The sequence below is a fragment of the Coffea arabica genome, chromosome 6c, assembly GCF_036785885.1.
Source record: "Coffea arabica cultivar ET-39 chromosome 6c, Coffea Arabica ET-39 HiFi, whole genome shotgun sequence".
Classification (NCBI taxonomy): domain Eukaryota; kingdom Viridiplantae; phylum Streptophyta; class Magnoliopsida; order Gentianales; family Rubiaceae; genus Coffea; species Coffea arabica.
Window position 1 is genome coordinate 55,737,088 of NC_092320.1, and position 23,254 is coordinate 55,760,341.

Here is a 23,254-nt window from a genome sequence, read left to right on the forward strand (position 1 = left end):
TCAACTCCTTCCAATTTTTGGTGGGCTGAGCAGTCACTTTTTTTACTGCCAGTATAGCCTTTCTTTCACTCTCTCTGATAGTCTTTTTAACCTCTCTACATCTATTATCATGGTTTAACTCATTCTGCTTATCAGCATTTTTTACTTGTTCCATTTGTTTCACAGTTATCAAAATAGAAAAGGTATTGCTAGCACAGAACCCTATCACATTAGGACTAGAAACCACCTCCTTTCCAAACATTTTAGCTATCCCAACAACCTTTTGTGCCATGCCACCAAAATGAGAAAAAACTTACATGTCACCAAAATAAGGAAGAACTGGCATCGTTTTTTATGTGCTTGAATAAGATTATAAAAAGATGACGTTTTAGTGAAAAGTTGCCCTGGGCCATATTTATTTAATAGATAGAATAGTTTGGTCTAAAGGGGATTTTATCATTTTGATAGGAAGCTGAGCTGATTCGTACTCGTGCAACTGCCCAGGTGTACAAACCACACAGCTTTTCTGTACAAACTTGCTACTTAATTTTTTCACACTAAAAAAGATTAAAAATAAGATTTTTTGGGTGCTTTTTTATTCTAATTTTTTAAAATTAACTTTTACATAATTAGAAGCATTTAAGGACACAATAAATATTGATTAAAATTTTTAAAAATATTAGATTACTAACAAGTCATACATACACATTACAATTAATTTGTAAATGATGCAATAAAAACTAGAGCCAAAATCTTAAAACAAAAAATTTCTAAATTTCACGGTTCCTAAATTTTTTTTTTGTGATTTTTCTCAACAGACTTTAGCATGTTGTGAAGTTTACACCACCTCATTCTTAGAAAAACACACATGTTAGTCTTGAATCTAAGTCATTCAAAAGCTGACTTAGGTATAAGATCCAAAAATTCAAAAACTCATCAACCCAATATTTTTTTTACCTCAATGACATCCAGGTACATCTTTTCCTTCACCTCAGCCTCCTTCTGAAAACTTTCTAGTTTCGCTTGGAGAAAGTTGACCGTTTATTCGAGTCAAAACCAAGAAGATATATATTGTTGGTCATGAATTTTCATCAACTCCTTAAAATTTTTGGTGGGCTGAGCAACCTCTTTTTTGACTGCGAGTAAAGCCTTTCCTTCACTCTCTCTGACAATCTTCTTCATCTCTCTATATGTTTCATCATGATTTAACTCATTCTGCTTATCAGCATTCCTTACTTGTTCCATTTGTTTCACAGCTATCAAAATAGAAAGGGTATCGCTAGCACAGAACCCTATCGCATTAGGACTAGAAACCACTTCTTTTCCAAACTTTTTAGAGATACCAACAACTTTTCAAATCATGCCATCAAAATGAGGAAGGACTTTCATGCCACCAAAATGAGGAATAACTGGCATCGTTTTTGATGCATTTGAAGATGGTTATAAAAAGATGAAGTTTTGATGAAAAGTTGCCTTAGGTTGTATTTATTTAATAGATAGAATAGTTTGGTCTAAGGGAGATTTCGTAATTTTGATAGAAAGCTGAGCAGATCCGTGCTAGTGCAACAGCCTAACTGTACAAACAGCACAGCTTTTCAGCACAAACGTGCTACATAATTTGTTCACCCTAAAAAAGATTAAAAATAAGATTTTTTTGGGTATTTTTTATTCTGATTTTTTAAAATTAACTTTTACACAATTAGAAGCAGTTGAGGACACGATCAACATTGATTAAAATTTTTTTACATGTTAGATTACCATCAAGTCATACATACATATTACAATTAATTTGTAAATGATGCAATAAAAACTAGAGTAAAAATCTTAGAACAAAAAATTTCTAAATTTCACGGTTCCTAATTTTTTTTTGTTTTTCTCAACGGACTTTAGCATGCTGTGAAGTTTACACCAGCTCATTTTTAGAGAAACGCACATGTTAGTCTTGAATCTAAGTCATTCAAAAGCTGACTTAGATATAGGATCCAAAAATCTGAAAACTCATCAACCCAAAATTTTTTTTTTACGTCAATGGCATCCAGGTATATTTTCTCTTTCACCTCAATCTCCTCCTGAAAACTTTTTAGTTTCGTTTGGAGAAGGTTGATCCTTTTGTTGGGCCAAAACCAAGAAAATATGTATTGTTGGTCATGGATTTTCATCAATTCCTTAAAGTTTTTGGGTGGCTGAGCAGATTCTTTTTTGATTGGCATTATAACCTTTTCTTCACTCTCTCTGACATTCTTTTTCACCTTTGTACATTTTTCATCATGGTTCTAGTTTCATGACAAGCTGTTCGCTATAAAATATAAAGTATAAGGATTAATATTTTACATTTTTTACATAGTGATCATTTATAAATTACAAGGATCAACTTTTTATACAGTGATCATTTTTAGTTGATAAACTTTTTCCCATCGAATAAAGACTCTAAATTCGGATATAAATTTTTGTTAGCCTATAGAGAGACTCTATATTTGATAAATTCGAGTTGTTAGACTTGCTGAATCGGGCTTTGGTAAACCCCGACTTGGCGCATTCAACATTCGTACTCTTAGGCCCAGTGTCGTGATCCGCACTAAAAAGATTCAGGTCGAGACTCCGCCCATCTTGGACATGGGCTTTAGGGTGGGCCATTCTATAGCCATGGCTCGAAGAAATTGAAGACAAATCTTAGATGATTTTTGCAATATCGATTCTTTGAAATCTAGAGATAAGAGTCTGAGATTAAAAGGGGAAAAACACGGCAAGAGGTCTCAAATAAAATAAGTGCACTGCAGCCGCAATAAAACTGGGTTTCTGCAATATCTTTGAACCTAGATTGCTATATTTGGACCAGAAGTAAGATAAAAGAAGTTGAAAAAGAAGGCAAACATCTAGAGATAAAGAGTCTGAGAGTGGAAAGAAATAAAAAGAACAAAAAAAAAGGAAAAAAAAAAGAGTGTCCATTACAATAAGTGCAATGCAGCCGCAATAAAACTGGGTTTCTTTTCTGCAGTATCTTTGAACCTAGATTGCTATATTTGGACCAGAAGTAAAATAAAAGAAGTTAAAAGTGAAGAGAAACATCTAAAGATTAGAGATAAGAGTCTGAGATTAAAAGAAAGAAGGTGACCAAGTTGAAAGAAACAAAAGGAGAAAAAATTGCTGTTGTGATACTTCATCGCATTTAATCAATCACATTGTGAAGCAGGAAATCAAGAACGAAGTAACGATAACATGCAGATTATATAGCACAAGATCCCATTTTTTGTAGCATCATTATCTAGGGAAGCAAATATTGGGGATTGCATGTTGATTATATAGCACAAAATTTGATTTTCTTGGCAATCACGGAAGCAGATATTATCCACATTACCTAATTACCATTGATAAAGTACATCAACCATGAAATGAAACTAGTTTTTGCAACTTTACGAACTTGCAAAATGTCTCAAAAGTAGAACATACTATAAAGTGGAGTCTAAAACATACTATAGCAGTCATATCTCATAATCTCACATAATCTCACTCATGCATTTTTGCTTCTTCCCCTGGTCTCCACAGCACGCGAGACTCCTACCTTTGCGCGTCTAAGAATCCGCCCATTGCAAATGTATCCCTCCTCAAGAACTTGAACTATCATGCCCGAAGAATTCTTTAGATCTGGTACAAGATGAATGACGGAACATTTTTCCGTGTCAAGTTGTTCACCCACCTTGGGGGTGAATTTTTCAACCCCCATAGACTGAAGCACCTTCATATAGTATCACATCATAGTCAGATCTATTCACATAATACTAAAACAACAATAATAGTCACATATATTCCAATCCATTCACATAATACTAAAACAACAATAATAGTCACATATATTCCAATCCAGTATATTCTGTTAGGATTCAAACGTGGAACAAATAACTATTGAAATGTCAAGTACACAATAATTTAATGAGCAAACAAGCCACAAGCATGAAAGATAAACGACACATAATATTTAACGTGGTTCGGTGGAGTCATTGAGCTTACGTCCACAGAGAGAAACCCGTAATTTATTATGAGAGAAAACCTACATAAGAATATAACTTGAATCCAAACCCAACTCTTGTATATCATCTCTCATCTCTTAAGAACCCTCTCTTACCCCATGTATAAGGTTACATGATACCCTCTTGTGTGCCCTTGTGTATATCTTTGTAGTATGTCAATCCACCTATTTATAGGGAACATTATTTGGCCAAAACTCAAATAACAATAGAAAACCAATTCTAATCCCTACATTTGTAGGAAATAACTTCTAATTCTAAATTTAATAGAATATTTCTTGGCTACTATTTCAAGTAACTAAAATCAATTAGGAAACAAGTTACTTCCACACAAAACAAGAAACCTATCTAAAAAATTTTTAGCCAATTTCCTAACATATTCTAGTTGTAAGAAAATGGATACGTACCTCCTCTAAGTGTGCTTTTATTTCCATGATCTTGTACGTCAATGTCCAAAATCATATTAGCCAACCCCTAAAATGAACAGCCCATGAGACAAAATAAAACCACTGATTAAGGGAACAATTAATGTTCAGTAAACCCAAATAAGCACTAAATCTGCCATATGAATATCCCAACAAATGCAAAATATAAACAAACACTCGAAGCATCAAAATCGATCCAGTAATCTTAGTCCAATCAAAACACTATTAAAAGTGAAATGGAGAGGAAAAAAGGTGTTGGGAACTTTTAGAAATCAACATGCTACAGACAAAGCTAGATTGTTTCTTCCTTTTTTCAACGCTATAAACACGATATAAAGAAGTAACACAAATCCTCCCTGAGATTCTTTGAAAAACACATGTGTTAGTCTAGAATCTAAATCATTCAAAAGCTGACTTAGGTATAAGATCCAAAAATCCAAAAACTCATCAGCCCAACATTTTTTTTTTTACCGGAATGGCATCCAGGTACATCTTCTTCTTCACCTCAGCCTCCACTTGAAAACTTTCTAGCTTCGCTTGGAGAAGGTTGATCCTTTTGTCGGTCCAAAACCAAGAAGATGAGTATTGTTTGTCACGGGTTTTCATTAACTCCTTCAAATTTTTTATGGGCTAAGCAGCCTCTTTTTTGATTGCTAGTATAACATTTCTTTCACTCTCTCTAACAGTTTTCTTCATCTCCCTACATCATTCATCATGATTTAACTCATTCTGCTTATCAGCATTCTTTACTTGTTTCATTTGTGCCACAACTATCAAAATAGAAAGGGTATTGCTAGCACAAAACCCTATCGCATTAGCACTAGAAGCCACCTCCTTTTCAAACTTTTTAGCTATCCCAACAACCTTTTGAGCCATGCCACCAAAATGAGGAAGAACTTTCATGGAACCAAAATCAGGAAGAACTAGCATCATTTTTTATGTGTTTGAAAAAGATTGTAAAAAGATGAAATTTTGGTGAAAAGTTGCTTTGGGTTGTATTTATTTAATAGATAGAATAGGTTGGTCTAAGGGGGATTTTGTCATTTTGATAGGAAGCTGAGCTGATCCGTGCTAGTGCAATAGTTGAGCTGTACAAACAACAAAACCTTTCTGTACAAAATTGCTACTTAATTTGTTCACCATAAAAAAAGATTAAAAATAAGATTTTTTGGTGCTTTTTTATTCTGATTTTTAAAATTAACTTTTACACAATTAGAAGCAGTTAAGGACACGATCAACATCAATTAATTTTTTTAAAATATTAGATTACCATCAAGTCATAAATACACATTATAATTAATTTGTAAATGATGTAAAAAAAACTAGAGTAAAATTCTTAGAACCAAAAATTTCTAAATTTCATGGTTCTTAATTTTTTTTTTTTGTGCTTTATCTCACTGGACTTTAGCATGAGGTGAAGTTTACACTAGCTCATTCTTAGAAAAACACATGTGTTAGTCTCAAATCTTAGTCATTCAAAAGCTGACTTAGGTATAAGATCCAAAAATTCGAAAACTTATCAACCCAACATTTTTTTTACCTCAATGGCATCCAGGTACATCTTCTCTTTCACCTCACCCTCCTTCTGAAAACTTTCTAGTTTCGCTTGGAGAAGGTTGACCCTTTTGTCTGTCCAAAACCAAGAAGATGAGTATTGTTTGTCATGGATTTTCATCAACTCCTGCAAATTTTTGGTGGGCTAAGCAACCACTTTTTTTACTGCCAGTATAACCTTTCTTTCATTCTTTCTGACAGTCTTTTTCACCTCTCTACATCTATCATCATGGTTTAACTCATTCTGCTCATTAGTATTTCTTGCTTGTTCCATTTGTTTCACAGCTATCAAAATAGAAAGGGTATCGCTTGCACAGAACCCTATCACATTAGGACTAGATACCACTTCTTTTCCAAACTTTTTAGAGATACCAACAACTTTTTAAGTCATGCCATCAAAATTAGGAAGAACTTTCATGCCACCAAAATGAGGAATAACTGGCATCGTTTTTGATGCATTTGAAGATGGTTATAAAAAGATGAAGTTTTGATGAAAAGTTGCCTTAGATTGTATTTATTTAATAGATAGAATAGTTTGGTCTAAGGGGAATTTCGTCATTTTGATAGAAAGCTGAACAGATCCGTGCTAGTGCAACAGCCCAACTATACAAACAGCATAGCTTTTCAGCACAAACGTGCTACATAATTTGTTCACCCTAAAAAAGATTAAAAATAAGATTTTTTTGGGTATTTTTTATTCTGATTTTTTAAAATTAACTTTTACACAATTAGAAGCAGTTGAGGACACGATCAACATTGATTAAAATTTTTTTAAATATTAAATTACCATCAAGTCATACATACATATTACAATTAATTTGTAAATGATGCAGTAAAAACTAGAGTAAAAATCTTAGAGTAAAAAATTTCTAAATTTCACGGTTCCTAAATTTTTTTTTTTGTTTTTCTCAACAGACTTTAGTATGCTGTGAAGTTTACACCGACTCATTTTTAGAGAAACGCACATGTTAGTCTTGAATATAAGTCATTCAAAAACTGATTTAGATATAGGATCCAAAAATCTGAAAACTCATCAACCAAACATTTTTTTTTTACGTCAATGGCATCTAGGTACATCTTCTCTTTCACCTCAGCCTCCTTCTGAAAACTTTCTAGTTTCGTTTGGAGAATGTTGACCCTTTTGTTGGGCCAAAACAAAGAAAATATGTAAATCATGAGCATGAAAAAATCTGCTTAGCTTTTAACAAAAAATAAATAAAAATACATGAGCATGAATTTATTAATGTTCAAAAGATAAAAGGTTTTAGAAATTGCATACGTTACATTTAACAAACGCGAGGTTGGCAACCTCGCATTTCTTGAATGCGAGGTTTGAAGTGATTTTTTTTTTTTGGCTTTTGTGTGTCAAAAATTTAAGGAGACATTGCATTTGACAAATGTGAGTTTCTTGAGTTCGCACTTGGCAAACGCGAAAACCACTTGGCGGAATCCCACGCACAAAAAGCCTCCTTTGCAGAAAAATTATAAATTTCATCATAAATTTGGGAATTTCTCTTAATGTTGGCCATATTTGATGGTCCTAGTAATAACTCACATGCTTTGAATGTGAATATATTTTTTCAAGATATAAAACTTTTAATATGTTAAATTTTTTGTGCAAAACTTTAATTATTGGCATAATATAAACTAAGAAACTATATAATGAACAAAATTAAGCATTTGGTAATGGTACAATATGTTTATAGTGTACAAAGTAATTAAAAGTTTATTGTACATTCTATAGTTATAAAAACTTTGAAGATGGAAGATTATCATATTTAAACTAAGTTGTTGAATATTAACTTAGAAACCATATGATAAATAAAATTTTACAAGCGTTAGTTGTAAAAAAATTTTATTATATACAAAATAATTAAAAGTTTATTGAACTCTGAAGATGGAAGAAGAGGAAATTTTGATGAACTCTAAACTAAGCTGTTACATATTTTATTTGGATTGTGACAATAAGAAGAGGAAATTTTTTATATTTTGTCAAACCAATATATACAACAAAACCTGAGCAAAATACATACCAAAACATTATGATTTGGATACAACAGATTTTTATCAATTTCAATAGTTGTAAACTTTTTCTGTTATATATATTTTTATAACTATCAACAAATTTTTTGAAGTTTTCCTTGTCAGTTCGACATAATATAGTGAATTTAATCATGAATTAAACCTTTCATTTTCTCATAAATGTTTATAACGTTTTGCCTTCTTGTTAATCATGATTTTTTTCAATACCAATATGTATATAAAATATAGTTAGCTTTAACTATCACACATAAGAATATAATAATTGGAGATAATTTTAACACATATAATAATTAGAGTTGAAGAAAATGATTGGTGAATATAGTTGTAAATGGGTAGTTTTTAATTTTTATTACCAACATTTTTGAGATGTAATTTATTGAAACTTTTCATTTTTTCTTATTAGTGTCACGATGGAAATGTAATAACTCTAATTAAAAGACATGAGGGTAATTTAGGCAAAACAAAAACTACAAGTAAAATATGTTCACACTTACACTCCCTGTTACCAAGACTCATCCTACTTTTTATATAGGAATGATAATGATACATTTGATGTTGTTACAAGGTAGACGTGTGTTTCATCGTGTGAGGGCAAGTAATTAAATACAATTTTCTTGCCAACTCTACATCATCAACAAACAACAACCGACTTTAGTTGCAGGCTATTGCTGATTGATTGACAATAATATTGAAAATTAAGATTATGTGTCATTTGCTTTATGTGAGCTGACAAATTTGGGAAGAGAGAATCCTTTAAAACACTTTGCACATTTATACATTTGCTTGCAGCAAACCTTTGCATAATAGTCAGAAAGTATGGCTAGCTTTCTTCTAATCACCACAACCGTCGTTCTTTTCTGTCTTTTGATAGCAAGAACCAGCCATAGTAGTAGGAGTAGGATAGTTACAAAAATGATTCATTATAACTCTATTCACTCCCCCTATTCTGACACAAATGCTGCTGAACATAGGGACTTGCATATTTCCTTATCTCGCTTAAGATACTTGAAGGTAAAAATGCAAGAAGACTTGAAGCGGACAGTGCAAGATGATTCAGATGATTCAAATGATGATTCAGATTATGATATTGATTTCGAGACTGGAATTTTTGTTAACACATCAATCCCTGTGTTTTTGGTGGGTCTCAACATTGGTTCACGAGAGGCTGCTCAATTGGTTGCGTTGGATACTGGTAGTAATCTTCTTTGGGTTCATTGCAAACCTGGTATAGGCGGCAGTAAGACATTCTATAGAAACTATTGGCTTGGGGAGTCTTCAACATATTCTGCTAATATGAGGTGCGAGGACCTTTGTTCTTCTACTTCATTGACATGTAAAACAAGACCCAATCTCTACTCATATCAATTGAAATATTTGGGTGAAGTCGTTGTCCGTGGAAATCTTCCATTCGAAAGATTTGTTTTCGGTTTATCATTTGACAACCAACTAACGCATGAGTTAAACAATCTGTTATTTGGATGTACTAGAAAAGATAGCTAAATAGACAAGTTCAATGGTGTCTTGGGGCTTGGTCCTTCAGGAATCTCATTAGCTTCACAACTGGATAGTAGTGAGTTCTCTTATTGTATTGAAAATTTAAGCAATCTATTTGATGAAAAAAATGTACTGATCGTAGGGAAAAAGTCCGGAGGAGTTGAAAACTCAACTCATCTTATTATTAGGGAGTTCCATTACTACGTAAATCTTGAAGGCATTAGCTTTGGGGGTAGGATGCTCGGCATTGACAAAAAGGATTTGAGAATGGATAATTTTAAAAGTGGTAGGGGTGCATTTATTGATTTAGGTTCAAGTTTGAGTTTCCTTCAAGATATTGCATACGAGAAACTTGAACAGGCAATTATTGATTACATAGCGGACTCATTGGAAAGACAATATTTCTCTTTGGACAAATATCAGCTTTGCTATATTGGACACTTGTTTAGGGATTTTAGGGGCTTTCCAACAATAGCTTTTCATTTTGATGGAGCAACAATGAAAAAAGATAAAGAGAATTTGTTTAAGCAAGTATACCCAAATGTGGTATGTTTAAGTGTGTTGAATGCTGCAGAGAATGGTGTCGATCATAGTCTTCTTGGCGTAGAACTCCAAAAATATTTCTATATATCATTTGACATGAATGAAATGCAAGTTAACTTCGAGAGGATGAATTGTGATGCTATTTGGAATTATAATATATGATGAAATGTAAGTTAATTTCGAGATGATGGATTGTGCTGCTCTTTGGGATGATAATCTATGATGAGGATGTGATGCTCTCTTTTATGTTGAAACTCTTGGAAATGCCGAAGAAGACTTTGAATGGGTGAAGCGGCCTTGTTAATGCCTTTGCCTTTTCATTATAATCAACAACAAATTGTTTAAGCATTTTTCTTATCTATTCAGGTTTTGAATCGAATTTGAGATGGATTACATAATTTCTTTCTCTTCCTACTATGAGTGTTTCAAAAAATTCCATCCACAGAATTTGAATTTAAGTACAGTTAGCTTACTGATTATATAAAATATGTACAAGATATGTGTATAAAATATGTATAAACCAATATGTATATAAAATATAGTTAGCTTTAACTATCACACATAAGAATATAATAATTGGAAATAATTTTAACACATATAATAATTGGAGTTGAAGAAAATTATTGGTGAATATAGTTGTAAATAGGTAGTTTTTAATTTTTATTACCAACATTTTTGAGATGTAATTTATTGAAACTTTTCATTTTTTCTTATTAGTGTCATGATTGAAATGTAATAACCCTAATTAAAAGACATGAGGGTAATTTAGGCAAAATAAAAACTAAAAGCAAAATATGTTCACACTTACACTCCCTGTTACCAAGACTCATCCTACTTTTTGTATAGGAATGATAATGATACATTTGATGTTGTTACAAGGCAGACGTGTGTTTCATCGTGTGAGGGCAAGTAATTAAATACAATTTTCTTGCCAACTCTACATCATCAACAAACAACAACCGACTTTAGCTGCAGGCTATTGCTGATTGATTGACAATAACATTGAAAATTAAGATTATGTGTCATTTGCTTTATGTGAGCTGACAAATTTGGGAAGAGAGAATCCTTTAAAACACTTTGCACATTTACACATTTGCTTGCAGCAAACCTTTGCATAATAGTCAGGAAGTATGACTAGCTTTCTTCTAATCACCACAACCGTCGTTCTTTTCTGTCTTTTGATAGCAAGAACCAGCCATAGTAGTAGGAGTAGGATAGTTACAAAAATGATTCATTATAACTCTATTCACTCCCCCTATTTTGACACAAATGCTGCTGAACATAGGGACTTGCATATTTCCTTATCTCGCTTAAGATACTTGAAGGTGAAAATATAAGAAGACTTGAAGCGGACAGTGCAAGATGATTCAAATGATTCAAATGATGATTCAGATCATGATATTGATTTCGAGACTGGAATTTTTGTTAACACATCAATCCCCGTGTTTTTGGTGCGTCTCAACATTGGTTCACGGGAGGCTGCTCAATTGGTTGCGTTGGATACTGGTAGTAATCTGTTTTGGGTTCCTTGCAAACCTGGTATAGGCGGCAGTAGGACATTCTATGGAAACTATTGGCCTGGGGAGTTTTCAACATATTCTGCTAATATGAGGTGCGAGGACCTTTGTTCTTCAACTCCATTGACATGTAAAACAACACCCAATCTCTGCTCATATCAATTGAAATATTTGGGTGAAGTCGTTGTCCGTGGGAATCTTGCATTTGAAAGATTTGTTTTCGGTTTATCATTTGACAACCAACCAATGCATGAGTTAAATAATCTATTATTTGGATGTACTAGAAAAGATAGCTACATAGACAAGTTCAATGGTGTCTTGGGGCTTGGCCCTTCAGGAATCTCATTAGCTTCACAACTGGATAGTAGTGAGTTCTCTTATTGTATTGAAAATTTAAGCGATCCATTTGATGAAAAAAATGTACTGATCATAGGAAAAAAGTCCGAAAGAGTTGAAAACTCAACTCCTCTTATTATTAGGGAGTTTCATTACTACGTAAATCTTGAAGGCATTAACTTTGGGGGTAGGATGCTCGGCATTGACAAGAAGGATTTGAGAATGGATAATTTTAAAAGTGGTGGGGGTGCAATTATTGATTTAGGTTCAAGTTTGAGTTTCCTTCAAGATATTGCATACGAGAAAGTTGAACAAGGCAATTGTTGATTACATAGGGGACTCATTGAAAAGACGATATTTCTCTTTGGACAAGTATCAGCTTTGCTATATTGGACACTTGTTTAGGGATTTTAGGGGGTTTCCAACAATAGCATTTCATTTTGATGGAGCAACAATGGAATTAGATAAAGAGAATTTGTTTAAACAAGTATACCCAGATGTGGTATGTTTAAGTGTGTTGAATGCTGCAGAAAATGGTGTCGATCATAGTCTTCTTGGCGTAGAACTCCAAAAATATTTCTATATATCATTTGACATGAATGAAATGCAAGTTAACTTCGAGAGGATGAATTGTGATGCTATTTGGAATTATAATATATGATGAAATGTAAGTTAACTTCGAGAGGATGTATTGTGCTGCTCTTTGAGATGATAATCTATGATGAGGATGTGATGCTCTTTTATGTTGAAACTCTTGGAAATGCCGAATAAGACTTTGAATGGGTGAATCTGCCTTGTTAATGCCTTTGCCTTTTCATTATAGTCAACAACAAATTGTTTAAGCATTTTTCTATTCTATTCAGGTTTTGAATCGAATTTGAGATGGATTACATAATTTCTTTCTCTTCCTACTATGAGTGTTTCGTAAAATTTCTTCCACAAAATTTGAATTTAAGTACAGTTAGTTTGCTGATTATATAAAATATGTATATACCAATATGTATATAAACTATAGTTCGCGTTAACTATCACACATAACAATATAATTATTGGAGATAATTTTAACACATAATAATTGGAGTTGAAGAAAATGATTGGTGAATATAGTTGTAAATGGGTAGTTTTTAATTTTTATTACCAACATTTTTGAGATGTAATTTATTGAAATTTTTCATTTGTTCTTATTAGTGTCATGATTGAAATGTAATAACTCTAATTAAAAGACATGAGGGTAATTTAGGCAAAACAAAAACTAAAAGCAAAATATGTTCACACTTACACTCCCTGTTACCAAGACTCATCCTACTTTTTGTATAGGAATGATAATAATACATTTGATGTTATTACAAGGCAGACGTGTGCTTCATCGTGTGAGGGCAAGTAATTAAATACAATTCTTTTGTCAACTCTACATCATCAACAAACAACAACCAATTTTAGTTGCAGGCTATTGCTGATTGATTGACAATAACATTGAAAATTAAAATTATGTGTCCTTTGCTTTACGTGAGCTGACAAATTTGGGAAGAGAGAATCCTTTAAAACACTTTGCACATTTACACATTTGCTTGCAGCAAACCTTTGCATAATAGTCAGAAAGTATGGCTAGCTTTTTCTAATCACCACAACCGTCGTTCTTTTCTGTCTTTTGATAGCAAGAACCAGCCATAGTAGTTGGAGTAGGATAATTACAAAAATGATTCATTATAACTCTATTTACTCCCCCTATTTTGACACAAATGCTGCTGAACATAGGGACTTGCATATTTCCTTATCTCGCTTAAGATACTTGAAGGTGAAAATGCAAGAAGACTTGAAGCGGACAGTGCAAGATGATTCAAATGATTCAAATGATGATTCAGATCGTGATATTAATTTCGAGACTGGAATTTTTGTTTACACATCAATCCCCGTGTTTTTGGTGGGTCTCAACATTGGTTCACGGGAGGCTGCTCAATTGGTTGCGTTGGATACTGGTAGTAATCTGTTTTGGGTTCCTTGCAAACCTGGTATAGGCGGCAGTAGGACATTCTATGGAAACTATTGGCCTGGGGAGTTTTCAACATATTCTGCTAATATGAGGTGCGAGGACCTTTGTTCTTCAACTCCATTGACATGTAAAACAACACCCAATCTCTGCTCATATCAATTGAAATATTTGGGTGAAGTCGTTGTCCGTGGAAATCTTGCATTTGAAAGATTTGTTTCGGTTTATCATTTGAAAACCAACCAACGCATGAGTTAAATAATCTGTTATTTGGATGTACTAGAAAAGATAGCTACATAGACAAGTTCAATGGTGTCTTGGGGCTTGGTCCTTCAGGAATCTCATTAGCTTCACAACTGGATAGTAGTGAGTTCTCTTATTGTATTGGAAATTTAAGCGATCTATTTGATGAAAAAAATGTACTGATCGTAGGGAAAAAGTCCGGAGGAGTTGAAAACTCAACTCCTCTTATTATTAGGGAGTTCCATTACTATGTAAATCTTGAAAGCATTAGCTTTGGGGGTAGGATGCTCGGCATTGACAAAAAGAATTTGAGAATGGATAATTTTAAAAATGTTGGGGGTGCAATTATTGATTTAGGTTCAAGTTTGAGTTTCCTTCAAGATATTGCATACGAGAAAGTTGAACAAGGCAATTGTTGATTACATAGGGGACTCGTTGGAAAGACGATATTTCTCTTTGGACAAGTATCAGCTTTACTATGTTGGACACTTGTTTAGGGATTTTAGGGGCTTTCCAACAATAGCATTTCATTTTGATGGAGCAACAACGGAATTAGATAAAGAGAATTTGTTTAAGCAAGTATACCCAGATGTGGTATGTTTAAGTGTGTTGAATGCTGCAGAGAATGGTGTTGATCATAGTCTTTTTGGTGTAGAACTCCAAAAATATTTCTATAAATCATTTAACATGAATGAAATGCAAGTTGATTTCGAGAGGATGAATTGTTATGCAATTTGGAATTATAATATATGATGAAATGTAAGTTAACTTCGAGAGGATGGATTGTGTTCCTCTTTGGAGTGATAATCTGTGATGAGGATGTGATGCTCTTTTATGTTGAAATTCTTGGAAATGCCGAAGAAGATTTTGAATTGGTGAAGCTGTCTTGTTAATGCCTTTGCCTTTTCATTATAGTCAACAACAAATTGTTTAAGCATTTTTCTGTTCTATTCAGGTTTTGAATCGAATTTGAGATGGATTACATAATTTCTTTCTCTTCCTACTATGAGTGTTTCGGAAAATTTCATCTACAGAATTTGAATTTAAGTACAGTTAGTTTGCTGATTATATAAAATATGTATATAAAATATGTATATACCAATATGTATATAAACTATAGTTTGCGTTAACTATCACACATAACAATATAATTATTGGAGATAATTTTAACACATATAATAATTGGAGTTGAAGAAAATGATTGGTGAATATATTTGTAAATAGGTAATTTTTAATTTTTATTACCAACATTTTTTAGATGTAATTTATTGAAACTTTTCATTTTTTCTTATTAGTGTCATGATTGAAATGTAATAACTCTAATTAAAAAATATGAGGGTAATTTAGGCAAAACAAAAACTAAAAGCAAAATATGTTCACACTTACACTCCCTGTTACCAAGACTCATCCTACTTTTTATATAGGAATGATAATGATACATTTGATGTTGTTACAAGGCAAACGTGTGCTTCATCGTGTGAGAGCAAGTAATTAAATACAATTCTTTTGTCAACTCTACATCATCAACAAACAACAACCAATTTTAGTTGCAGGCTATTGCTGATTGATTGACAATAACATTGAAAATTAAAATGATGTGTCATTTGCTTTACGTGAGCTGACAAATTTGGGAAGGGAGAATCCTTTAAAACACTTTGCACATTTACACATTTGCTTGCAGCAAACCTTTGCATAATAGTCAGAAAGTATGGCTAGCTTTCTTCTAATCACCACAACCGTCGTTCTTTTCTGTCTTTTGATAGCAAGAACCAGCCATAGTAATAGGAGTAGGGTAGTTACAAAAATGATTCATTATAGCTCTATTTACTCCCCCTATTTTGACACAAATGCTGCTGAACATAGGGACTTGCATATTTCCTTATCTCGCTTAAGATACTTGAAGGTGAAAATGCAAGAAGACTTGAAGCGGACAGTGCAAGATGATTCAGATGATTCAAATGATGATTCAGATCATGATATTGATTTCGAGACTGGAATTTTTGTTAACACATCAATTCCTGTGCTTTTGGTGGGTTTCAACATTGGTTCACGGGAGGCTGCTCAATTGGTTGCGTTGGATATTGGTAGTAATCTGCTTTGGGTTCAGTGCAAACCTGGTATAGGCGGCAGTAGGACATTCTAAAGAAACTATTGGCCTGGTGAGTCTTCAACATATTCTGCTAATATGAAGTGCGAGGACCTTTGTTCTTCTACTCCATTGACATGTAAAACAACACCCAATCTCTGCTCATATCAATTGAAATATTTGGGTGAAATCGTTGTCCGTGGAAATCTTGCATTTGAAAGATTTGTTTTCGGTTTATCATTTTACAACCAACCAACGCATGAGTTAAACAATCTGGTATTTGGATGTACTAGAAAAGATAGCTACATAGACAAGTTCAATGGTGTCTTGGGGCTTGGTCCTTCAGGAATCTCATTAGTTTCACAACTGGATAGTAGTGAGTTCTCTTATTGTATTGGAAATTTAAGCGATCCATTTGATGAAAAAAATGTACTGATCATAGGGAAAAAGTCCGAAGGAGTTGAAAACTCAACTCCTCTTATTATTAGGGAGTTCCATTACTACGTAAATCTTGAAGGCATTAGCTTTGGGGATAGGATGCTCGGTATTGACAAAAAGGATTTGAGAATGGATAATTTTAAAAGTGGTGGGGGTGCAATTATTGATTTAGGTTCAAGTTTGAGTTTCCTTCAAGATATTGCATACGAGAAAGTTGAACAAGGCAATTGTTGATTACACAGAAGACTTATTGGAAAGACAATATTTCTCTTTGGACAAGTATCAGCTTTGCTATATTGGACACTTGTTTAGGGATTTTAGGGGTTTTCCAACAAAAGCATTTCATTTTGATGGAGCAACAATGGAATTAGATAAAGAGAATTTGTTTAAGCAAGTATACCCAGATGTGGTATGTTTAAGTGTATTGAATGCTGCAGAAAATGGTGTCGATCATAGTCTTCTTGGCGTAGAACTCCAAAAATATTTCTATAAATCATTTGACGTGAATGAAATGCAAGTTAACTTCGAGAGGATGAATTGTGATACTATTTGGATTTATAATATATGATGAAATGTAAGTTAACTTCGAGAGGATGGATTGTGCTGCTCTTTGGGATGATAATCGCTGATGAGGATGTGATGTTCTTTTATGTTGAAGCTCTTGGAAATGCCGAAGAAGACTTTGAATGGGTTAAGCTGCCTTGTTAATGCCTTTGCCTTTTCATTATAATCAACAACAAATTGTTTAAGCATTTTTCTGTTCTATTCAGGTTTTGAATCGAATTCGAGATGGATTACATAAGTTCTTTCTCTTCCTACTATGAGTGTTTCAAAAAATTCCATCCACAGAATTTGAATTTAAGTACAGTTAGTTTGCTGATTATATAAAATATGTATAAAATATGTTTATACCAATATGTATATAAAATATAGTTAGCTTTAACTATCACACATAAAATATAATAATTGGAAATAATTTTAACACATAATAATTGGAGTTGAAGAAAATGATTGGTGAATATAGTTGTAAATAGGTAGTTTTTAATTTTTATTACCAACATTTTTGAGATGTAATTTATTGAAACTTTTCATTTTTTCTTATTAGTGTCATGATTGAAATGTAATAACCCTAATTAAAAGACATGAGGGTAATTTAGGCAAAACAAAAACTAAAAGCAAAATATGTTCACACTTACACTCTCTGTTACCAAGACTCATCTTACTTTTTATATAGGAATGATAATGATACATTTGATATTGTTACAAGGCAACGTGTGCTTCATCGTGTGAGGGCAAGTAATTAAATACAATTCTTTTGTCAACTCTACATCGTCAACGAACAACAAGCAACTTTAGTTGCAGGCTATTGCTGATTGATTGACAATAACATTAAAAATTAAGATTATGTGTCATTTGCTTTACGTGAGCTGACAAATTTGGGAAGAGAGAATCCTTTAAAACACTTTGCACATTTACACATTTGCTTACAGCAATCCTTTGCATAATAATCAGAAAGTATGGCTAGCTTTCTTCTAATCACCATAACCGTCGTTTTTTTCTGTCTTTTGATAGCAAGAACCAACCATAGTAGTAGGAGTAGGGTAGTTACAAAAATGATTCATTATAACTCTATTCACTCCCCCTATTTTGACACAAATGCTGCTGAACATAGGGACTTGCATATTTCCTTATCTCGCTTAAGATACTTGAAGGTGAAAATGTAAGAAGACTTGAAGCGGACAATGCAAGATGATTCAAATGATTCAAATGATGATTCAGATCATGATATTGATTTCGAGACTGGAATTTTTGTTAACACATCAATCCCTGTGTTTTTTGTGGGTTTCAACATTGGTTCACGGGAGGCTGCTCAATTGGTTGCGTTGGATACTGGTAGTAATCTGTTTTGGGTTCCTTGCAAACCTGGTATAGGCGGCAGTAGGACATTCTATGGAAACTATTGGCCTGGGGAGTTTTCAACATATTCTGCTAATATGAGGTGCGAGGACCTTTGTTCTTCTACTCCATTGACATGTAAAACAACACCCAATCTGTGCTCATATCAATTGAAATATTTGGGTGAAGTCGTTGTCCGTGAAAATCTTGCATTTGAAAGATTTGTTTTCGGTTTATCATTTGACAACCAACCAACGCATGAGTTAAACAATCTGTTATTTGGATGTACTAGAAAAAATAGCTACATAGACAAGGTCAATGGTGTCTTGGGGCTTGGTCCTTCGGGAATCTCATTAGCTTCACAAACTGGATAGTAGTGAGTTCTCTTATTGTATTGGAAATTTAAGCGATCCATTCGATGAAAAAAAATGTACTGATCATAGGGAAAAAGTCCGGAGGAGTTGAAAACTCAACTCCTCTTATTATAAGGGAGTTCCATTAATACGTAAATCTTGAAGGCATTAGCTTTGGGGGTAGGATGCTCGGCATTGACAAAAAGGATTTGAGAATGGATAATTTTAAAAATGGTGGCGGTGCAATTATTGATTTAGGTTCAAATTTGAGTTTCCTTCAAAATATTACATACGAGAAAGTTGAACAGGCAATTGTTGATTACATATGGGACTCATTGGAAAGACAATATTTCTCTTTGGACAAGTATCAGCTTTGCTATATTGGACACTTGTTTAGGGATTTTAGGGGCGTTCCAACAATAACATTTCATTTTGATGGAGCAACAATGGAATTAGATAAAGAGAAGTTGTTTAAGCAAGTATACCCAGATGTGGTATGTTTAAGTGTGTTGAATGCTGCAGAGAATGGTGTCGATCATAGTCTTCTTGACGTAAAACTCCAAAAATATTTCTATATATCATTTGACATGAATGAAATGCAAGTTAACTTCGAGAGGATGAATTGTGATGCTATTTGGAATTATAATATATGATGAAATGTAAGTTAACTTCGAGAGGATGGATTGTGCTGCTCTTTGGGATGATAATCGCTGATGAGGATGTGATGTTCTTTTATGTTTTATAATCGCTGATGAGGATGTGATGTTCAAATTTTTCAATTTCCTAAGTTTTCTAACATCTTTTAATTCCGAATTTTTGATGATATATATTGTTGTTTCTAGCCTCTATTATACTTCTTAAGGTTGTTTAAGTATGTTTACATGTTCAAATGTAGTAAATTGATGATTAATAGTTCTTTAAATTTTTAAATTGCTATATTTGGCTAAAATTAGAAAGTTGGCGTGAAATATTTTTAAGCCATTGGTGATCAATGATTAGGGTATAAAATGATTGGTTGATGACGTTTTAGCATGTGCATTATGTATAGGGAGAAATTTGGATGATTTTGTGAGTTATTAGGATAATTTTTGTTTAATCATGATTATAGTTAATTGCGTAGTATTGTAGTTAATTACTGATTGCTATAATCATGATTAACGCTAATTTCATTGATTGGAATATAATTGTTATCTATTTTGAGTAAATTAGTAACGTTTGCAATTTTTGACAATTTTACAGTCATGTCTCTCTTGTTATATTGTCGAACGTTTTTGAATACTCAATTAACTCTTTATGGCATAGGGATATGAACTTATGGTTATTTGCGTCGATTTTGGCTTTTCTACATGCATTATTATCAATGTGTGAGCTATGTTATAGTATATGGACTGATTGAATTTTTTTAGGTACTATGGTAAGAGGAAAACAAGTGGTAGATTCTTTCTCGAGTAGTGAAGAGACTGAAGAAATGGAAAATAGTGAACAAGTAGAAGAAACTGAAGAGGATGCGCGATCCCCTTCACCTCCACCTGCTCCTCGACATCATTGGGGGAGAATTGCGCGACATACTGAGCCAATGATATTTGATAGCGCACGGTTTTCCATGTGACAACACCAGGAGTGGTATGACATGGAGTTTTTGTTCGAAAAGCATGTGAGCTCCGAGGTCGAGACTGCATTTCAGATTTCGGAAGCGTTTGACCAACTGGGTTGGGCGCCGATTCTTCGATTGCCTACCACCTACTATCCAGAGCTAGTGCGCGAATTTTATGCTAATATCATCAACAAAGCACGGCATAGTGGCGAATTGGTAGAATCTTGGGTCCGGGGAATGCACATCTCCTTGTCACGGCGGTGTCTGGTAGCAATTTTGGGTTGTCGCGACCAAGGTCCAGCAGTCGATTTGAAGAAGGGATTCATCGCTCCCAATAAGAGGTAGGATCCATCACATGCCATGACAAGGTTTGATTTGGAATACCAACCTTTCCGTTCTTCGAGGAAAGAGACGATAGTTGCTAGCTTTTTTGGCGTTTGCCATCATCTCATTATTTATATGATGGCACATAATGTGATCCCCAAGAAAACGGGCCATAGCGAGGTCCAGAAGAGTGATATCTACTTCCTCGATTATATGTTCCATAACCGGAAGACCTCATATGCCCATATTCCGTTGTCAAACATCATCATCAGCTACATACGGTCAACAGCAAGACGTCGAACAACCTCTTTCAAGTTGGCATTCCCTCACCTACTCACATTGGTATTCAAACAGATGGGGGTTAATTTAATTGGAATTACGCAACAAGTAGTTCACCCGAGTGCCGAGTTAACTTTTATCTCACTACAAAGCATGGGTATTGACGTGGTAGCTGTCCATCATCCACTTACGGAGCAGCGTTCCAAGGCGCGGCATGGTGGCGGTAAGGCTAGCCCATCCACCTCTGCTCTACCACTGCCTTTCCTAGTGCATCATCCTCAATCCAACTAGCAAAGGCTTTTCACTCGCTTGGATGACATTACCGGTTGGGGAGGATGGACACTCGCATTGAGCGTATTGAAGCTTACTTGGGCATTCCTCTGCCTCTCGCGTGAGATGACGAGAGTGACGCCTGAAGTTTCACCGGATTTATTTTCTTTATCTTTGTTTTCCATTTTGTTTTCTTTGTGGTTGTTGTCGTTTGTTCTAACTTGCAAGGGATGTTTACCTTGAATTTCTTACTTTGAATATTGGAACTTGTGGCAGTTTTTAATAGATAGTTGATTGTCGATGGTTGATCGGTCGATGACTCGTGATTCAAGGTTGAACTGGACCGCAGCCATCTCAACTGGGGGAGTAATTTGTTCTTATTTTTGTTTCTTTCCTTTCCCCTATACATTGAGGACAATGTGTATGTTAAGTGTTGGGGGGGTAGGGAGGAGAATTGTTTGTTGGATGTTACTATGTTTGGCTATGTTATTGGACATATTTCTTGTGCTTAAATGTTGTTTCTTTTGGGTTTGCTGGTAGGGAGTTTCGTCCAGTTTTAAGGGGAAACTCTGTCAAAATTTTTCAAAATCTTGTCCAAACTTGCAAAATTGCCTCAAAAAGGTTTCAAATTTTTTTGATTTTATCCAAGGGGTAACAAGTTACATACCATTAGTAGTTCAAATTCTTTCTATTTTTGAGATAAATATATGTGATTTGGATACTTCTTTTCTCATTTAATTTGGAAATAAATATTATGTGATTATAATTTGTGTATGTATAGAAAAGTATATCTTGCAAAGTGGAGAAAATTATGTTGATATTTTGCAAATTTGATGAAATTTCTTCTCTTTACTTGATTTTACAAGTTAAGTGATAAGTATGGTCAATAATTGTAATACTCTTCTCATGATTATGCTTTTGAGGACTTACTTTGAAAAAACAAAAAAATAAAAAAAATAAAAAAAGGAAAGAAAAAAGCAAAACAAAAGAGAGAGAGAGTAAGAGTTATTCTACTCCAATGGTTCCTGTACTTAGTAACCGGAAGTCTTCATGTAAAAATGTCGACTGTCGCGTAAAACGATACTAGAATTAAGAGTATGCAAAGCAACTTGAGTATGTGAAATGTTGAGTAACCGGCGATCTTCATCTAGAAATGTCGATTTTCGTGTCAAAAGACACTTTACAACTTAAGTATTAGTTAGCTATATGATATAAATAAATCCATCTTTAAATTAAATAAGAAGATGATCATGGATTTAGGAAGCATTCTATTAACCATATAAGTTACTTGTTTGTAAAATTGGATAAGGATGAAGAATTGAGTTGAACTAGCCAAAATTATGGTATAATTGACTCTCATTTACTTGATATTATGAGTACTTGACGATTACTGGATGATTGCACAATGGTTATTTACCTTGTTTTGAGAAAATGAAGTTGAATGGTACATATATGTTTACTTTCAAGAATTTGGATCATTGTTGGTTGGTATTTCTTATTGCTTGAGGACAGGCAATGGTTCAAATGTGGAGGTATTTGACAAGTATATATTTTACGTGTTTTTAGTATGTTTTATTAGTTAGTTTTGGTGTGTTTTAATTAGTTTTATAATTAATTAATTAGGGTTTTGGTAAAGATATGCATTTTATGATTTAAAAGGCAAACATTACATTTTTATGGATTTTTATGGTAAAAACTTCATGTTTTTGTAGGTTTAATGAGTCAATCATTAAATGACATAAATTGAGAAGACAATTAGATGATAATTGCTGATTGGAAGAGGTTTTAAGAAGATATGAAAAGCAAAACATCCAATTGAAGAAATGCAAGTGAAGACAGTTTTGATGCATCTTAATATTTCGGCTATATCT

General features: G+C 33.6%; 4 protein-coding genes across 4 annotated transcripts; 3 read left to right on the forward strand and 1 right to left on the reverse strand.

Moving 5' to 3' along the window:
- Positions 1–3,487: 3,487 nt before the first annotated feature.
- Positions 3,488–5,032, reverse strand: LOC140008805 (uncharacterized). The gene is made up of 2 exons (XM_072053687.1): positions 4,898–5,032; positions 3,488–3,712 (listed from the first exon to the last, which is right to left on the reverse strand). Exons 1-2 carry the CDS (start codon positions 5,030–5,032, stop codon positions 3,488–3,490), a joined length of 360 nt encoding a protein of 119 aa, XP_071909788.1.
- An 8,577-nt stretch (positions 5,033–13,609) lies between these two features.
- Positions 13,610–14,562, forward strand: LOC113693295 (aspartic proteinase nepenthesin-2-like). The gene is made up of 2 exons (XM_027211852.2): positions 13,610–13,995; positions 14,184–14,562. The coding sequence occupies exons 1-2, from the start codon at positions 13,610–13,612 to the stop codon at positions 14,560–14,562; spliced, it is 765 nt and encodes a 254-aa protein (XP_027067653.2).
- A 1,385-nt stretch (positions 14,563–15,947) lies between these two features.
- LOC113693296 (aspartic proteinase nepenthesin-2-like) lies at positions 15,948–16,901 on the forward strand. Its single transcript, XM_027211853.1, has 2 exons — positions 15,948–16,244; positions 16,335–16,901. The coding sequence occupies exons 1-2, from the start codon at positions 15,948–15,950 to the stop codon at positions 16,899–16,901; spliced, it is 864 nt and encodes a 287-aa protein (XP_027067654.1).
- Positions 16,902–18,409: 1,508 nt separating this feature from the next.
- LOC113693297 (aspartic proteinase Asp1-like) lies at positions 18,410–18,937 on the forward strand. The gene has a single exon (XM_027211854.2). The coding sequence runs from the start codon at positions 18,410–18,412 to the stop codon at positions 18,935–18,937; it is 528 nt and encodes a 175-aa protein (XP_027067655.2).
- Positions 18,938–23,254: the final 4,317 nt, after the last annotated feature.

Bases quoted from the DNA above. Each gene is read 5' to 3' on its own strand.
- LOC113693297 (XM_027211854.2), top strand. From the start codon at position 18,410: ATGCAAGATGATTCAAATGATTCAAATGATGATTCAGATCATGATATT.
- LOC113693295 (XM_027211852.2), top strand. From the start codon at position 13,610: ATGATTCATTATAACTCTATTTACTCCCCCTATTTTGACACAAATGCT. The intron at 13,996-14,183 runs GTGCGAGGACCT...TGGATGTACTAG, and splicing joins ACATATTCTGCTAATATGAG to AAAAGATAGCTACATAGACA.
- LOC113693296 (XM_027211853.1), top strand. From the start codon at position 15,948: ATGATTCATTATAGCTCTATTTACTCCCCCTATTTTGACACAAATGCT. The intron at 16,245-16,334 runs GTTCAGTGCAAA...GCTAATATGAAG, and splicing joins TTGGTAGTAATCTGCTTTGG to TGCGAGGACCTTTGTTCTTC.
- LOC140008805 (XM_072053687.1), bottom strand. From the start codon at position 5,032: ATGAAAACCCGTGACAAACAATACTCATCTTCTTGGTTTTGGACCGAC. The intron at 3,713-4,897 runs GTAAAAAAAAAA...TACTATATGAAG, and splicing joins TGTACCTGGATGCCATTCCG to GTGCTTCAGTCTATGGGGGT.